The sequence below is a fragment of the Saccopteryx leptura genome, chromosome 5, assembly GCF_036850995.1.
Source record: "Saccopteryx leptura isolate mSacLep1 chromosome 5, mSacLep1_pri_phased_curated, whole genome shotgun sequence".
Taxonomy (NCBI): Eukaryota; Metazoa; Chordata; class Mammalia; order Chiroptera; family Emballonuridae; genus Saccopteryx; species Saccopteryx leptura.
Genome location: NC_089507.1, coordinates 215,679,213 through 215,694,579, shown reverse-complemented (window position 1 = coordinate 215,694,579; position 15,367 = coordinate 215,679,213). Strand labels below are relative to the sequence as shown.

General features: G+C 54.7%; 1 protein-coding gene across 1 annotated transcript; it reads left to right on the top strand.

The window, feature by feature from the left end:
• Positions 1–1,798: 1,798 nt before the first annotated feature.
• On the top strand, positions 1,799–8,678 carry SRXN1 (sulfiredoxin 1). Its single transcript, XM_066384145.1, has 2 exons — positions 1,799–2,309; positions 6,464–8,678. The coding sequence occupies exons 1-2, from the start codon at positions 2,091–2,093 to the stop codon at positions 6,665–6,667; spliced, it is 423 nt and encodes a 140-aa protein (XP_066240242.1). The 5' UTR covers positions 1,799–2,090; the 3' UTR covers positions 6,668–8,678.
• The last annotated feature ends 6,689 nt before the right edge of the window (positions 8,679–15,367 follow it).

Sequence of the window (15,367 nt, the reverse complement as noted above, 5' to 3'; positions counted from 1 at the left end):
GTTCTCTTGGGGCAGTAGCTCTTGGAAGCTAGCACCATGCTATGAGGAAGCCCAGGCCACATGCAGAGACCACATGGAGGTGTTCTGGTTGACAGGCAGTACCATCTGCCAGACTTGTAAACAAAGTCACCTCCAGATGATTCCAGCCCCAGCTATCAACTCATGTGCCAGCTGATGGCCCAGATACTATAGAAAAGAGACCAGCAGTCCCCACTGTACCTTGTCTGATTTCTTGACCCAGAATTCATGAGGATAATAAAACAGTTGTTTTATGCCACTAATTTTTGGAGTGGTTTGTTTTATAGCCAATAATAACTAGAACATCTCCCAGATGAATGACTTTCACACAAGCCTTTGTCTAAGGGTCTACTTTTGGGAGAATCCAAACTAAAACAAAAGGATATTGTGCATATCCCAAAATTTCGCCAGCTTCTAGTTCCAGACCTACACAAGAAAACGAGGTTGCAGCTACCAGGCTTTGCCAGTTTTGTTCAGAGATCACGGGCTAAGTGGAAGGTAAATCCTTTTAAACCCAGAGGTGAATGCCAGTTGAGCTAAGCCAATCGTGGTAACTCTACTCCCCTTACTAGGGATTGGTTTAGGCACAGATGTGTTATAATTCTTGCCAAGAGATACAAGGAAAAGTCTCTGGGCAAGGGAGTAGGAGGGTAGGCAGTGGTTAGTAAAGGTTTCTTCACTCTTAAAAAAAGAGGCACAAAAGGATATTGTAACTTCGACCTTTAGAAGTTGTTGTACAGTGATGTAATGTTTGGAGCTACCGCAGCTATCTTGGAGCCATGAGGGGCAAGTCTGAGGATAAAAACCAGACCATGGAGAATGATGGTACAAAAAGAGAGAAAGAACTTGGGTCTCTGATAACATTGATCAACTACTCTACCAACCACGGATACACCTACCTCCAAACATCTTTGGAAATAAACAAATCTCAATGTTGAAGCCATGTTGAGGTGAACCATAGGTCTTACTATACGGAACTGGATACCCAGAGTGGAGGCCTCACTGGGCATACCATGATGAGAGAGTCGGGTCAGATCTCCACTTTTCCATTTCAGAAGCTGTTCTCCTGCCTCTTCTTGATGAAATTCCCTAATTCTCAATAATTCTGGGGCCGAGGTGTGGGTGTCAGTTCTACTTCCAGAAACAAAGCATGATTTAGGTGTTCACAGGGGTTCTATGTTGATGGTCTCAGCGTTTTAAGGTTTGCGAGAGACTAAGGACCCAACACCAATGATCTCCAACAGTAAAATGGGTGTTACGCAAAAACTCACTGAGCACTTATTATGCGCATCCTCTCAATTCACACTCCTAACAAGTTTGAACGACAGGCAGCATAACCCCCTTTTGCAGAGGGTTCAGGAAGTGTCAGTAACTGGCCCAAGTAGCAGCCCCCGCCCCAGTGGGTACCATTCCTAGCTGAGAGGGTGACTATGCAGGTGCCTACCTAGCTTGCACGATTGATTTGAAATTTAAGTAAGTTGATATAAATGCAAAGTATTTAGAATAGTGTCCAACAGCGTCAGATTCCTAGTGTCACTGTTGTCGCTATTATAACCTCCGGGGCTATTATCGATAGGGTTCCGACCGGCGGGCGGCCAACTACTACGGGTTTTTGCCGACTCATGCTCGCTCCACAGGTCCGGCCCCGCCCCGCCCCGCCCCGCCCCGCCCGCGCCCCGGACCCCGCGGGCCTGAGTCACCCCGGACTGTGCGTCACCCGCGCTCTCCCGCCCCACGACCTGCAGACTCACCCTGAGTCAGCCGGTCCGGGCGCTTCCACTCCCGGGACGCCACGCGGCGGAGGGGAGACGGCGAGGCGCCCCCCAGCGGAGAGTCGGAGCCCCGCGCGGGTCCCGCGGGTCCCGGGGCGCCCAGCCCGCGGAGCTGACGTCGGGGTGCGGGGCACCGGGAAGGGACCGGACCACCGCGGGGCCGGGGGAGAAAGGCGCCCTGGCCCGTGGCCCCCGCCCGCCCGCGCGGAATGGTACAGCCCGGCCCGGCCCGGTGAAAGCCCCGTGGGGGGCGGGGGAGAGGAAGGTGGCCCGGCCGGCGGCGGCGGCGGCGGCGGCGCGATGGGGCTGCGCGCGGGAGCGCTGGGCAGGGCCGGGGCGGGCCCGGGGGCACCCGCGGGACCCGGGCCCGGCGGCAGCGGCGGCGGCGGCGCGCAGGGCAGCAGCATCCACTCGGGCTGCATCGCCGCCGTGCACAACGTGCCGATGAGCGTGCTCATCCGGCCGCTGCCGTCTGTGCTGGAGCCGGCCAAGGTGCAGAGCCTCGTGAACACGATCCGGGTGAGAAGCCAGGGCCGCCGGCCGGACGGAGGGCGCCGGAGGGGGCAGGTCGCGCTGGACGCCGGAGGGGTCTGATTCCGGGCTCCCCCGGAGCGCGGCGTTTGCTGTGTGACCTTGAGCGACTCGACAGGCCTCTCTGGGCCTCTTTCTCCTCTCTTGAGCAAGCAGGGCAGTGACGAGACGCTGAAAATAACGACCGCTAACAGAAAGATAGCATTTGCAGTGGCCCAGGGGCGGCTTTAAGTGCCTTAGCTTCTTCATGCCAACCCTATGCGGTGGGGACTATTGTTCCTCTTTTACAGATGAGGAAACTGAGGCTCAGGAGGAGTTTTAAGCAACTTTTTCAAGGTCAGATACTTAAAGAGTGGCACAGCCTGGCCCCCGTGCCCAGCAGCGTGGCCACTACACTGTCTGGAAATAAGCCATGCTGTCACTTCTGACTGTGCATGTCACGTCTGCTGGGGACGCTCCGTTTCAACTGGAGCAGGGAGAGGACAGGGCTCAGCCCCATCACCGAGGCAGGGTGTTCAAGAATGCCGGAGTGACCCTGGCAGGAACACTGGGGAAGGGGGGGAGACAGATGTGTCACGTTAGGCCTGCATGGCATCTTGTCCCCTTCCCTCAGACTCTTGGAAGGTGACCATATGAGACCCCAGGCCCCAACAAACACCAGACGTCTTTCAGTCCTGGAGCCGCTCCCCCAGATAGCTGCGGGGGCAGGAGGGCTCTTCCTGTCCCCACCGCCCTGTCCACCCTGGCTAACAGAGCCCTGGCCTCTCTATCTGCCCCCTTAACCTGAGGGATTTCTTCATGAAGCATGTACATGCACCTGAGACTAGATTACACGTATGTTCGTGTTTCGTTGTCTGTCTGTCCCACCTCGTGTGAACTCCACAAGAGCAGGGACTCTGTCCTATCTCGGCTGTTCCCCCAGTACTAGCACACTGCCTGGCTGTGGGTGGAGGACCTAGCCGTGAACGCTGTAACCCACCCTGGGCCTTTGCACGGGCCTTTTCCCTGCCAGGAAAACTCTTCCTTCTCTGCTTTATTATTTCCCTGCCAGGAAAACTCTGCCTTCTCTGCTTTATTATTTCTAACGCCTCGGTCTTCCCGTCTCAGGGTCAGTGTCTTCCCTGACGGCCCCTATGGGTTAATGTGCCTACCAACATAGTTCTTGTCCCAGTGGGTTTTCATGGGCTGTGTAGACACCTGACTTCCACACTAGAACCATATGCTCTGTGACAGCGAGAACCAGACCTGTCTTTGTTTACCATAGGTCTTAGTTTTTCCCTGGCTATTATAACAAAGTACCAGAAATGTCTTGGCTTAAAACAATACAGATGTGCTCTTCTATAGTGAGAAGTCCAACATGGGTCTCACCAGGCTAAATTCAAGGTGTGGCGGGGCTGCATTCCCTTCTGGAGTCTCCTGGGGAGAGTGCATTTCCTCAGCGACTAGAAGCCACTCACTTTCCCTGGCTAGTGGCATCTGCTCCATCTCCAAAGCCGGCAACCTCAGACCTCCTCTTCTGCCAGGATAACCTCCCAGGTCAAGATCCTTGATATTAACCAAGTCCTTTATGCCCTGTAAGGTAACATATTCACAGGCTCCAGGGGTCAGGGTGTGGCCCTCTGGGGGAGCTGTCCTCCCGCCCAGCTGTCCTCCCGCCCATCCACCCACCATCATGCCACCAGCACCCAGCACGTCTGCACCCGCCACCCCCACCCCCGTGAGTGCTCCACTGACGGCCGGGCTGTGCTCTGCGCCCACACGCCCACCACATGCATCAGCCTCCTACAGAGGCTACTTGGGCAGCGGCCCTACCAAGAGTGTCTTCCTTTCGCGGTGCCTGTTGGGCGGATAAAATGTATTATGCTCACTTTGTTAAAGTTAACGCTGCCCACGTGGAGGCCGTTGCCCAGGTGATATTAATGTGTGTCTCTGGGCAGGCAGAATCCTTGTAGCCTGGGGCTTGGTTTTGGGATTAAGCCTTTCCCACCCTTTTTTGAGGTGGGGTGGTACAATCCAATCATGCCTCAGAGAAGTGACTTTGTATTAGAGACTTCCCTATTTTGTATATTGGATTAAGAGTTTGGATTTCTACACTATAAAATGGGGACGGAGCGGGAGCTTGTGCTCTTGGTTCCTGAGATTATCATTAGAGGAGAGAGCAGAAGGAGGCCAGTGGAGGAGGCCAGGAGAAGCAGCCAAGATGGCGGAGTGCTGAGTGAGATGCCAGTTTGTGCAGAGTTTGTATCTGGGATAAGGAAGGAGATGGGGAACTGAGGAGAATAAGGCTGGTGAGCTAGAAACCTTTGATTCTAGGAAACTCGGATAAATCAGTAGCTTTGTGAGCACTGAATGTGATTGGGTTTTGGAGCCCAGTGTGTGTTTTTACTTGCCCGCCAGGTGCAAGCTAGGAATAAAGATAAAGGCCCATCAGTTCTTGGCTCCGTTATTTCTTTACCGACTGTCCGAATCCAGTGCGAACCTGCATGGGCCGGGCGGCTGTGATAGTTGCCCTGGCCTTGGCTACTGGCTTTACAGTGCCCATTTGGACAGATGCTCAGGACGCCAGGCCCCTTGCTCAGGGTTCCCCAGCTGCTCTTTGAAGGAGCCGAGATTCAGCTTCAGGTTTGCCTGGTTGCAGGGCCCCAGCTCCTAACTTGGTGCTTCATAATTATATCTAGAACGAATGGATAAGCGTTCCATCAAAGCAGCATAGTTAAGAGAGAACCACGGGCCAGGGGCGGGAGGCCTGCCAGGCAGCTCACACGGGGCGTGGTCTGCCCAGTGTGCTCTGCCCCCCAACCCAGCCCTGCCTCAGGCTGTCCCTACTCTGGGGACCACCCACAGTCCAGCTGGCTGCATACCAACCAGGAAGTCAGCTTAAAATTTCCTCTTTTTCTTCTCTCACATTCACCCCTGCCACCAACCAGTCCCCTCAGATCTGCCCCCAAAACACGCCCCAAACTTGTCCACCTCTCCGTTTCCCGTCCACCCCACCCCCCAGCCTGCTTCTTCCCCTGAAAACCTGCTGAGGCCTCACCTGGATCCTCCCTGCTTTCTTGCCTTCCTCCAGCCCACCAAGCCTGCTCTCCCGGGACAACTTAATAGAATATTCATTAGATCGAGTTACCCTCCCCTGTTTGAAATGCTCCAGGGCCCACCCACTGCTCTCAGAAACGAACCTGCCCCTGTCCGTGGGTTCCTGCTGACTTTTCTGCCCTCTTCCGCTCCTCCGCCCCCCTTGAGTTAGTTCACTCGGGTCAACGGGCATCTTTGCCTTTCCTCCAATCCGGTGAACTGGTTCCGGCCACAGGCCTTTTGCGCCTCCTGTTCGCTCTGCCTGGGCTGATCTTTCCTCAGACTTATTAGTGAGCACTTTCGGTGTGCCAAGCATTGTTCGAAGTGCTTCACATAGATTAACTCGTTTAACCCAACAGCTCTATGAGGTGAGTATGTTTTCTTTATTCCCATCTGACAGATGGGACAACTTAGGCACAAAGAGATTTGATTGTCCAAGGTCACATAGCAGTTAAGCAGCAGAGCTGAGATTTGAACCTGGCATTCGGGATCTTGCTCGGAACTATTCCACCTGTCTTTCCAAGTGGATTTCTCTATGTTCAGTTCTCTGGTCCATTGTCACCTCAGAGAGAGGCCTTGTGGACCTCCAGCCCTGTCATGTCAACCTGTATAATTGTCTTCCTATCACTTGTCGCTCCAACACTCACATCTTCATTTCATCTGTCCTGCTAGACTGAACCCCGTGAAGGCAGGGGCTGCCCCTTATTCCCAAAGTCCAGGACAGTGCCAGATAGACATGTGTGTGTAGGTAGGTATATGCAGATATAGATGCATGTGGTGTATTGATAAAATGTTTAACAACCTTGTTTCTAGGGAGGAAAAGTATCTGATTTGTAGTATCTGCCCATTTCCCTGGTGTAAATACTCTCACCATGGCTGAATGTCAAGCTATCAAGGTGATGTCAACCAACTCACAAAATTCCTGACTATTCGACGGTGTTTCTCTCCGGCTAGCGTTAGCCAGTGTGCATGCCCTGTAGGAACTCAACACAGGTGAATGAGGTCTGCTTTGCAAACTGCCCAGCCCTGTTCCATCCTCATTGACCCTGTGGCCCTCTTCTCTCCAGGAGGACCCAGACAGCGTGCCCCCCATCGATGTCCTCTGGATCAAGGGAGCCCAGGGTGGTAACTACTTCTACTCGTTCGGGGGCTGCCACCGTTACGCGGCCTACCAGCAGCTGCAGCGAGAGACCATCCCTGCCAAGCTCGTCCAGTCCACCATCTCGGACCTGAGGGTGTACCTGGGTGCGTCCACACCAGACTTGCAATAGCAGGCTCCTTGGCCCCTGCCAACACTCCCAAAAGCCCAGAGGACACACCTGGCTTCTCGTGGGCTGGGCCGTGCAGAAGATGCAGCAGGGAGCATTCTCTTTACACCTGGAGGAAGGCGGTCTGACTCTAAGCGCCCGCTCTGCTAGCTAGCTGCAAGATCCGGAGCTCACTCCCCAACAGTGTGGGAGGCCCAGGTCCCGAGCTGTGGAAACGGGGCTGTGTCTTTGCGTTTGCGGGATTACTGAGAGGAAGAAAGACAGGAAATGGGTGTGGAGACCCACCTGCTGCTGGCTCTGGGTTCCCAAGGTCAAGGATCCTTCTGCATTCTTTTTTTTTCTTTTTTTAATTTTATTTATCCATTTTTATTGGAGAGAGAGAGAGAGGGAGAGAGAGAGGAAAGAGATAGAGAGAACAGGGGAAGGAGCAGGAAGTATCAACTCCCATATGTGCCTTGACCAGGCAAGCCCAGGGTTTTGAACCGGCGACCTCAGCATTCCAGGTCGACGCTTTATCCACTGCACCACCACAGGGCAGGCTCCTTCTGCATTCTTGTCTTTGTGTGGAATACATTTAGCTCTAAGTAAAAGAAAACCTAGGTTGACAAAGAGACGTTCGTTTTTCCACCCAGCATCGATTCTGGGGAGAGGTGACTGGCGGTACCAACAACAGCTCAGAAAGGTAGGGCCCACGTCTCTGTGGTCCTTTCCGGCTTCCCTTCTTGCTTGTCACTTCATGGTCACAAGACAGCTGCTGTGCCTCTAGGAGTCGTGGCTTTGCTCAAGAAAGAAAGGAGTGGGGACAAGGAAGGGCCAAGCCAGCTGCACCTGTCAGCTTCTATCATAAAAGTCAGACCTTCTTCAGAGGCCTTATTCCTGCTCTCTCGGCTGCAGATTTCCTCCTCGCTCTCCTTGGCCCAAAACAGCTACCGCTGCCACCCTTAGATGCAAAGAGCTAAGACAGCAAGCAGGGAACAGAACTGTCACAGTTGAGGGGACCAATCGTATCCCATTTCCCGGGATTGGCACTCAGCTTCCTGCAGTGAGGTTGGAAGCCCACTGCCTAGAGAGGAATCGTGATGTCAGCTAGCCTCTGCCGCGTAACACACCAGCCCCGACCGTAGCAGCCAGGGACAGGTCATGCACGTGCTCCCTGCTCTGTGGGTTGGCAGTCTGGACCACGCTCATCTGGACAGTTCTGAGGTTAGGTTGTCTAGGGTCACTCCTGGGGACGACATGCAATCAGCTGTCACCTCAGATGGGTCCAGGGCGGCCTAGCTCACTTGTCTGACAGTTGGCAGGCTGTTGGCTGGGTGACCAGTTCTCCTCCGTGCGGCCTCTCCAGCAGGCTGGCTCAGGTTTAACCTCACGGTGGCCTCCGGATTCCAAGAGGATGAGGACTAGAAGCTGCGAGGCCTCTGGAAGTCTAGGCCCAGTTCTGCCAGGCTTGGTACGAGCGTACTTCTGCTGAGTCCTTTTGGTCAGAGCAAATTAAAAGGCTGGCCCAGCTTCCAGGGGTAGGGAGACAGACTATTCCTCTTAAGGAAACTGAAAATGACTTGTGGCATTTTCCATCCGTCACAAAGGGTTGGCACAGGTGAAGGGCAGTGTTTCTCTCCTACACAGGGCCTCGCTCTGCCCAGCCTGGTCACTAAGACACTGTCCCGGCTCTCAACACTAGGGGGAGAGGTGCTAGGGCAGGGGGTGGATTTCTCCCAGGCCCGGGCCCGCTCTAGTGGGGGCATCTCGTTATCTGCGCTGGAGGGATGGGGGAGGTCGGGTGGAACATTCCAGAGGGGCCTCTGAAAGCCAAGAGCCCTAGAGGGAAGGGAAGACACGGAAGAAGGGCATAAGGACAGCACGCCAATGTTCATCTCTTAGCTTTGACAACTTCGTACCACACGCGACGGACGACACTGATGTTGGCTGGGGCAGGCTGAGACGCTCTGTGCTATCTTGGCAACTTTTCTGTAAATCGAAACTCATTCCAGAATAAAGGATTATTTAGTGAAAAGAGGGGTGTACTTGCTTTAGGCCAATGGTTCAGGTTCTCAGACTGGTTGGAGCAGGGGCCCTATCCCCGCGGTTTCTAATTCAAGAGATCTGGGGAGGGACCTGTGAATTTGCTTTTCTAACAAGTTCCCAGGTGCTGCTGCCGCCGCTGCTCAGGGACCACAAGCTGGGAATCACAGAGCCGGACTGCGTCAGTTATTTTTAGACATGATGACACCCCCTCCACCCCCCACTGGGCTAGCTCCCGGGAGATCTGTGTTCTAGGGCCAGCTCGTGCACACGGTCCACTATGCCATTGGACAGAACCTTCCCTGGGGCTTTCTCCAAGCCGTCAAATGGACTGTCTGTCCCTAAGGTTGGTAGCAAGGGTCAGGAATCTAAGGACATGATTTGTAGACCATGCTGTCCTGAGGTGCCACCGTCTCCCATGAGGAACGACCTCGTAGGAGTACCGTTGGCTAGAGTGACAGAATGGTTGCCCCTTCCTGAAAGGGTTTTTTCTTCTTGCAGATAAGACACAAGTGGAGCCCTGGCCGGTTGGCTCAGCGGTAGAGCGTCCACCTGGTGTGCGGGGGACCCGGGTTCGATTCCCGGCCGGGGCACATAGGAGAAGCGCCCATTTGCTTCTCCACCCCCTCCCCTCCTTCCTCTCTGTCTCTCTCTTCCCCTCCCGCAGCCAAGGCTCCATTGGAGCAAAGATGGCCCGGGCGCTGGGGATGGCTCCTTGGCCTCTGCCCCAGGCGCTAGAGTGGCTCTGGTCGCGGCAGAGCGACGCCCCGGAGGGGCAGAGCATCGCCCCCTGGTGGGCAGAGCGTCGCCCCTGGTGGGCGTGCCGGGTGGATCCCGGTCGGGCGCATGCAGGAGTCTGTCTGACTGTCTCTCCCCGTTTCCAGCTTCAGAAAAAAAAAAAAAAAAAAAAAAAAGACACAAGTGGGCCATGCTAAGAGCCCTGCTAGGCACTGTTGGGGGGGGGGGCGTGCAGAACAGACTTGGAGTGGGAGGGGTTGGTCATTCTTCAGGAAGGTTAAGTGGGTCTTGAAGGGTGAAAACAGTTGTTCTCAGTGGAGGATGAGAGCTGCGTTTCCCCGGCTACGCCAGCAGGTGGCGGTGTTTTCCGGCCTGCGAGAGGCAGGCTGAGCCTCTAGCCCGCCAAGCTTAGGTAGGGAAGGGAGTGGACCCGAGAGGCCGGCTCAAAGGAGGCGTATGAATTACTTACAGAGAAGCCAGGGAGTCCAGGCGTGAGAAGGGGACTGAGCTGGGAGTTTGTAGTTTCAGGTTCTTCTTATTCTGACCACTCTTCGCTCTGCGTCCTTGCACACTTCATGACCTCTCCAGGCCTGTTTTTTGGCCTCGGGAGGCTGAGCCAGCCAGTGGCAGGCTCTGCAGAGGTGAGGCCTCCTCCAGGAAGCTTCCTGCCCCTCTAGGCTGAGCCACGTGTCTCTTCTGGGCTCCTGGGATCCAACGGTGTGTCCCCTCCCCAACCAAACCACTGCCTCCAGGAACTTGAGTCCAATGAAAGGCGGTATGGAGGGGCCCCTTCGTGCCCTGCAAACAACCCTCTTCACCACGATAGATTTAAACACTTTTTTTAAAATTTCATGTTTCATATATATTCACCTTTAAAACATTAAGATATTCAAATACTAATTAAACATTAAAAAATTAAAATACAAGGTACAGGCTAAAGTCCACCGTGAGTCCTAGTCTTAGTGGTCCCTTGGCCTCCCTAACTGGGACAATTACCTGCATTAATTTGGCATTTACCCTTCCAGAACTTTCTCTGACTGCGTAGTAGTGTTCGCGTGTGAGTAAAGAATACCTTTCATTTCTACATTATTTTGCAGATGACACTTGCAATCTGCCCTAGCCATCCGCCTCATTAGTGTCTTCGTTCTCTTAGGGTCGGTCTCTCTCATTCTGGTCACTTCCTCAGAGGGGCCGTCCCTGACCACTAGACTGTCTAAAAGAGCTCCCTCCCCCATCATTCTATCACCTTAACTCAGATTTCTTTTCCTCCTGACATGTATCAGCGTCCCTGAAATCACCTTCTGTGTCTGTTTATAACTATCTCACCCACGAACATGGAACTTCTCCAGACAGGACTTGATCTATCACTGCAGCCTCGGTGCCATAAACAACGGGTGGTACATAGTAAGTGCTCAGTAAACACCTGTTGAGTGAATAAATTCCACCTAGGGTTAGCTTATTCTTTTCATCGTTCCAGGGTGTAAGTGTAATCGTTTATTAGTCGTTCTCCTGTTGGTGGACATTCGAGGGTTCACGGTTATCTTGCTGCTGTGAACACCGTCCCCCATCACCCTCTCTGCTCTCCCAGCTGCACACCTTGAAGCGGACCGCCTGGCTGATACATAGTTCAGTTTGCAACGCCCAAGCTGCCGGCGAACTGCTCTCCAGAGTGGCTGTGCCAAGTGCCTGTCCCTCCAGCAAACTTTGGGGGGCTGCTTTCCTTCCCTGCACTCCAGCCGCTGCTCCTTTTAACTACTTTCTTTTTTTGGGGGGGGGGTCATGAAGCCAGTGGAGAATCCTAAAAGAACAGCCATGAGTTCTTTCCCCAGGAACACACACAAACACAAATATTTGGGGCAGTTTCTGGGGTTCCCTGGTCTTGATGGCCTCGCCCCCCGCCCAGGGGACCCTGCATGGAGTGTTTAGCAGCCTAATTGTCTCATGATATGATGGGAACGCGGAGGTACCTGCTGTTAGGGGCGTGAATGAGGGAACAAATGGGATCTCGTTTTACAGGAGGTGGAGGAAACTGTTCAGACCCAGATCTGTCTCCAGTCAGAAAAAAACATGGGGGGCAGCAAGGGACGGCGCTCTAGCTGGACTCTGCCCTGGAATAGCCCCCACACACACACACCAGGATTGTCTTCAAGGGGTCCCCGGACTCAGGTCTGGCAGCTCCAGCTATCAGCCCTGGAGGGCAGGCCAAGTCTGGCATCCAAGGTCCAAGCAGGGAACCAGGAAGGGCCCCCCCCCGGGGGGGGCAGACACAGGTCCTCTGTGCTACAAAGCACATGTGCCTCCCGGGTCAGACCCAGCCTCTGGGGTTCGAATCCTGCCTGGAGCACTTCCATGGACCAGGAAGGCGAGGAGTGCTCGTTACAAAGATGCTCTCTTCACCGCCCCCATCATCTTCCTCCTCCTCCTCCTCTCGGCCATCCTTGACACGGTAGTCTCACCAGGTGGACGGAACAGAATGACCTTTCCGGTGGGACAGATGGATAAAATGAGGCCTCTGGCGGAGCAGCGACCTGCCCCCCGCCCCCCCCCCCCGCCCAGCCCCCGGCGAGAGCAGCCTGGTTAATGGGCCCGCACACACCGACCCCCGCCGGCCCATCCGCCCGCGCGCCCCGCCGCCCCTTCCCCGGGCCTGACCCCCGGCGCCGCCTGACAGATGACCTCAGCTGCCGCCAATCCATTGGTTCCAGCTCCCGGGGGGAGCGCAGAACAAAGCGCGCTTTGTGGCGGGGCCGTCCCCTCGCCCGGCGTGTCCGCCGCCGGGACCCCCTCCGGAACTGCGAGCGACGCCCCCCGGCCGACAGCCGTGTAATGTCTTCCAGGCCGCGCGGCTCCTCCCAGAGCCCGGGCCGCCCAGGTCCCCCGCTCGGCCCCCCAGGCGACGGGGTCGGGGGCGCCCCGGCAGTCCCCGCACAGGAGGAAGTGAGAGGACAGGGGTGCGTGCACGTGGGCGCAGGGCAGGTGCCGCCACCTCACAGCCTCACGCTAACCCTGAGTGCTACCAAATGGGGCGGAAAACACTGTTCGTGTTGACGGTGTTGTGACCCATGTCGTTGTTGTTGCCATTACTAGTATTGTTATTATTTTTGCAGAAGTGAGGGGGAGTCCATTGAGATTACGACAAACCCGGGTTTGAATCTTGGCTTCACCACCTACTGGCTGCGGGGCGTTGGTAAATTCACGTCTGGGGACAACAGCAATAGTAACCAACAGTTCCCCCAGCACCTACTGTGTGCCAGGCACTCCTAAGTGCTTCAAGGTTTACTAAACTCATTTAATCTTCAGACAACCTTAGAAGGGAGGGGTCATTGCCCTCATTAGACAGAGGAGGGAGTTGAGGCCCAGGCTGGCTGTCCTGTAGACAGATTCACCTGTCCGAGCCTCAGTTTCCTTATCTGTAAAACAGAGACAAGCCTAGCAACTTCCCCAAAGCTGGTCACTCTCAGTCTTCTGTCAACACACAGAGCATTCCCACCACCGCCCCGAGTCTCCTCGTGCCCCTTTGCAGTCGGGCCCCCACCCACCCATTGCCACCCTCGCCACCTGGGTCCCAAACAATCACAGCCTCAGTCTTCTGTCTTCGCAGATGAGGACACAGGGACTGGGAGCAGGTCCCTGGCTCGCCCGGGGACACCCAGCGTGGGTCCGCACCCGAGGCCCTCTGTCATTTGGGGGCTGTGTGTGGATAGCAAGGCCCCTGCGGACACAGCCCCCATCAGGCTTGGAGGGGACAGAGGAGCAGGAGGAGAGCCGGCCTGCAGCTGGAAACCTTTCCCCTGAGGAACAAGATTCCCTGTCCTGTTGTGTCCGTAAGGGCTGACCGGGTGAGGGCAGGAGGAGAGAGAAGCCTCGCCAAGAGGGATGACAAGGGGCTGCAGAGAGGGCAGGGCAGGGCTGGGAGCGTCTGCCCCCCCCCCTCCACATACCTCCCTGGATGTTCCCGCTACAAAATGGTACCAGGCGCCTACTGTGTGCCAGGCGCTGTACCAGGCACTGGGACCAGCAGAGTACAAAACAGATGGAAACTCCTGTCTTCTTGACATCTACATAGGGGAGAAAGGCAAGAAACACACGCACGAAATGTGTAGGAAATGTCAACTGCAGTATCCCGTGAGAACTGCTGTGAGGGAAAAGCAGGGGGAACAGAAGGAATGAGATAGGAAATACCAATTCTGTTCAGGTGGCCGGACCTCTCTGAGGAGGGGGCCTGGGCCTGAACGGAGAGGAAGGAAGCCCTGTGGATTCCAGAAGGAAGTATGTTTCCAGCAGAAGGAACGGCACATGCAAAAGCCCCGAGGTGGGAGCCTGCCTGGAGCGTCCAAGAAACAGCACAGAGGCCAGCATGGTGGGGCAGCCCACACGGGACAAGGGCAGGGCTGGCAGGTGCGAGGACGGGAGAGGCGGGCGTCCTCGGCTCAGGAGGGGCCGTGTGGGTGCTGAGGACTCAGCCTGGTCATCCGCGTGACCTGGGAGGCATGCGAGGCTGCTGACGGACAGGGGTGCGGGGGAGGCTCTCCCCGTCACCAGGGCCCCAGGTAAGGGTCGGTGGTCTGGACCAGGGTGGTCAGAGAAGGGATCCGAGTCCAGATGTAATTGGAAGACGGGGCTCTATAACTTTTCAGTGGCTGGAGCCGGATCTGCGGATGACAGAGACGGAGGATCCTCGTGACCCCCAGATTGGGGAGTCCGCCAGAACCTTCATAGTAGGGCCCAGGCCCCCAAGAGTGCAATGAAGAAGCGAGCTTAGAAAGCAGTTTCTAAACATCCCTTCGAGAGTCTCCTTCACAATCTGGGCCCAAGGAGGGCTTGGCATCGCCTTTAAGGACCACGGCTTTTAGCTAAATTTAAAATCTGCTTTTGTTTTACTTAAAACTAAAATTTTTTATACTTGAAAAAAAAAATGTTTGTTTACTGGTTTGAGAGTGAGAGAGAGAGGAGGGGAGAGAGAGTGAAACATTGATTTGTTGTTCCTCTTAGTCATGAATTTCTTGGTTGATTCTTGTGCCATGACTAGGGATCGAATCTGCAACGTTGGGATGACGCTCTAACCACCTGAGCTACCCGGCCAGGGCAAATTTAAAAAATTTTTAAGGAAACTTGAGGTAGCCAGCCAAAGTGAGAAATCAGTATCCTGTGACATAAATAAATGTAGCTGTCAATATAAACAATGTAAACATCATACCGTTCCTAACCTCCTCCACGTCTGGCTGAGGTGGGGGGCTCTCTCTTTGTAGCAAATGTTTGAGAAAGCCACCCCTCTAACCCAGGATGCTTTCCCCTCAGGAGTCGGGGTCAGCTTGTTCTCTGTGTCCTCACCCTTTTTCATTTTGCTTAACAAACACAAAGCATTTGTGGATAGTATGTAAATGCTTTCCAAATATAAAGTCATTTGGTCCTCACAACCACCCCACGAGGTTATCATCCCCATTTTGCAGATGAGGCAACTGAGGTTCAGAGAGCTGAAGTCCCCTGCCCACAGTCACACAGTAAGGATGAGGGCCAGCCAAGGTTCAAACGTGGTCAGGCATGTCGCTTTCATTACGGAAGTGCCAAACGATTGGAACAAGAAGGGCCTTCAATTCATTTTTTCAGTAAGTACTTACTGAGTTTCTACTAATATTTGAGTGCCACATCACCCTTTGCTTACAAGTGTTCAAGGACCAAATTTGGGAAACAATCTCCAGGTACTTCACCATCAACATCCTGAATGACCTGCTCTTCCCCAGCTCACCCCACTCCAGCCAGGCCGGTTGCCTCCCAGTTCCCAAATGCTCTCTGACCCCAGGGCCTTTGCACTTGCTCTGGTCTCTGCTAGAATGCCCTTCTCCTCTGGAATTTCTGGCTGCTTCACATCCTTTGGGACTCACTCAGCTCAACGTCAACTCCTTAGGCTTCTCTTGCTTCCTCATCCCTCCCATGGTCTTCCCA

What these genes read in the sequence shown, in the direction of transcription:
- SRXN1 (XM_066384145.1), top strand. Translation starts at nt 2,091, where the DNA reads ATGGGGCTGCGCGCGGGAGCGCTGGGCAGGGCCGGGGCGGGCCCGGGG. An exon ending in GCCTCGTGAACACGATCCGG is followed by an intron (nt 2,310 to 6,463) that starts GTGAGAAGCCAG and finishes TCTTCTCTCCAG; the next exon opens with GAGGACCCAGACAGCGTGCC.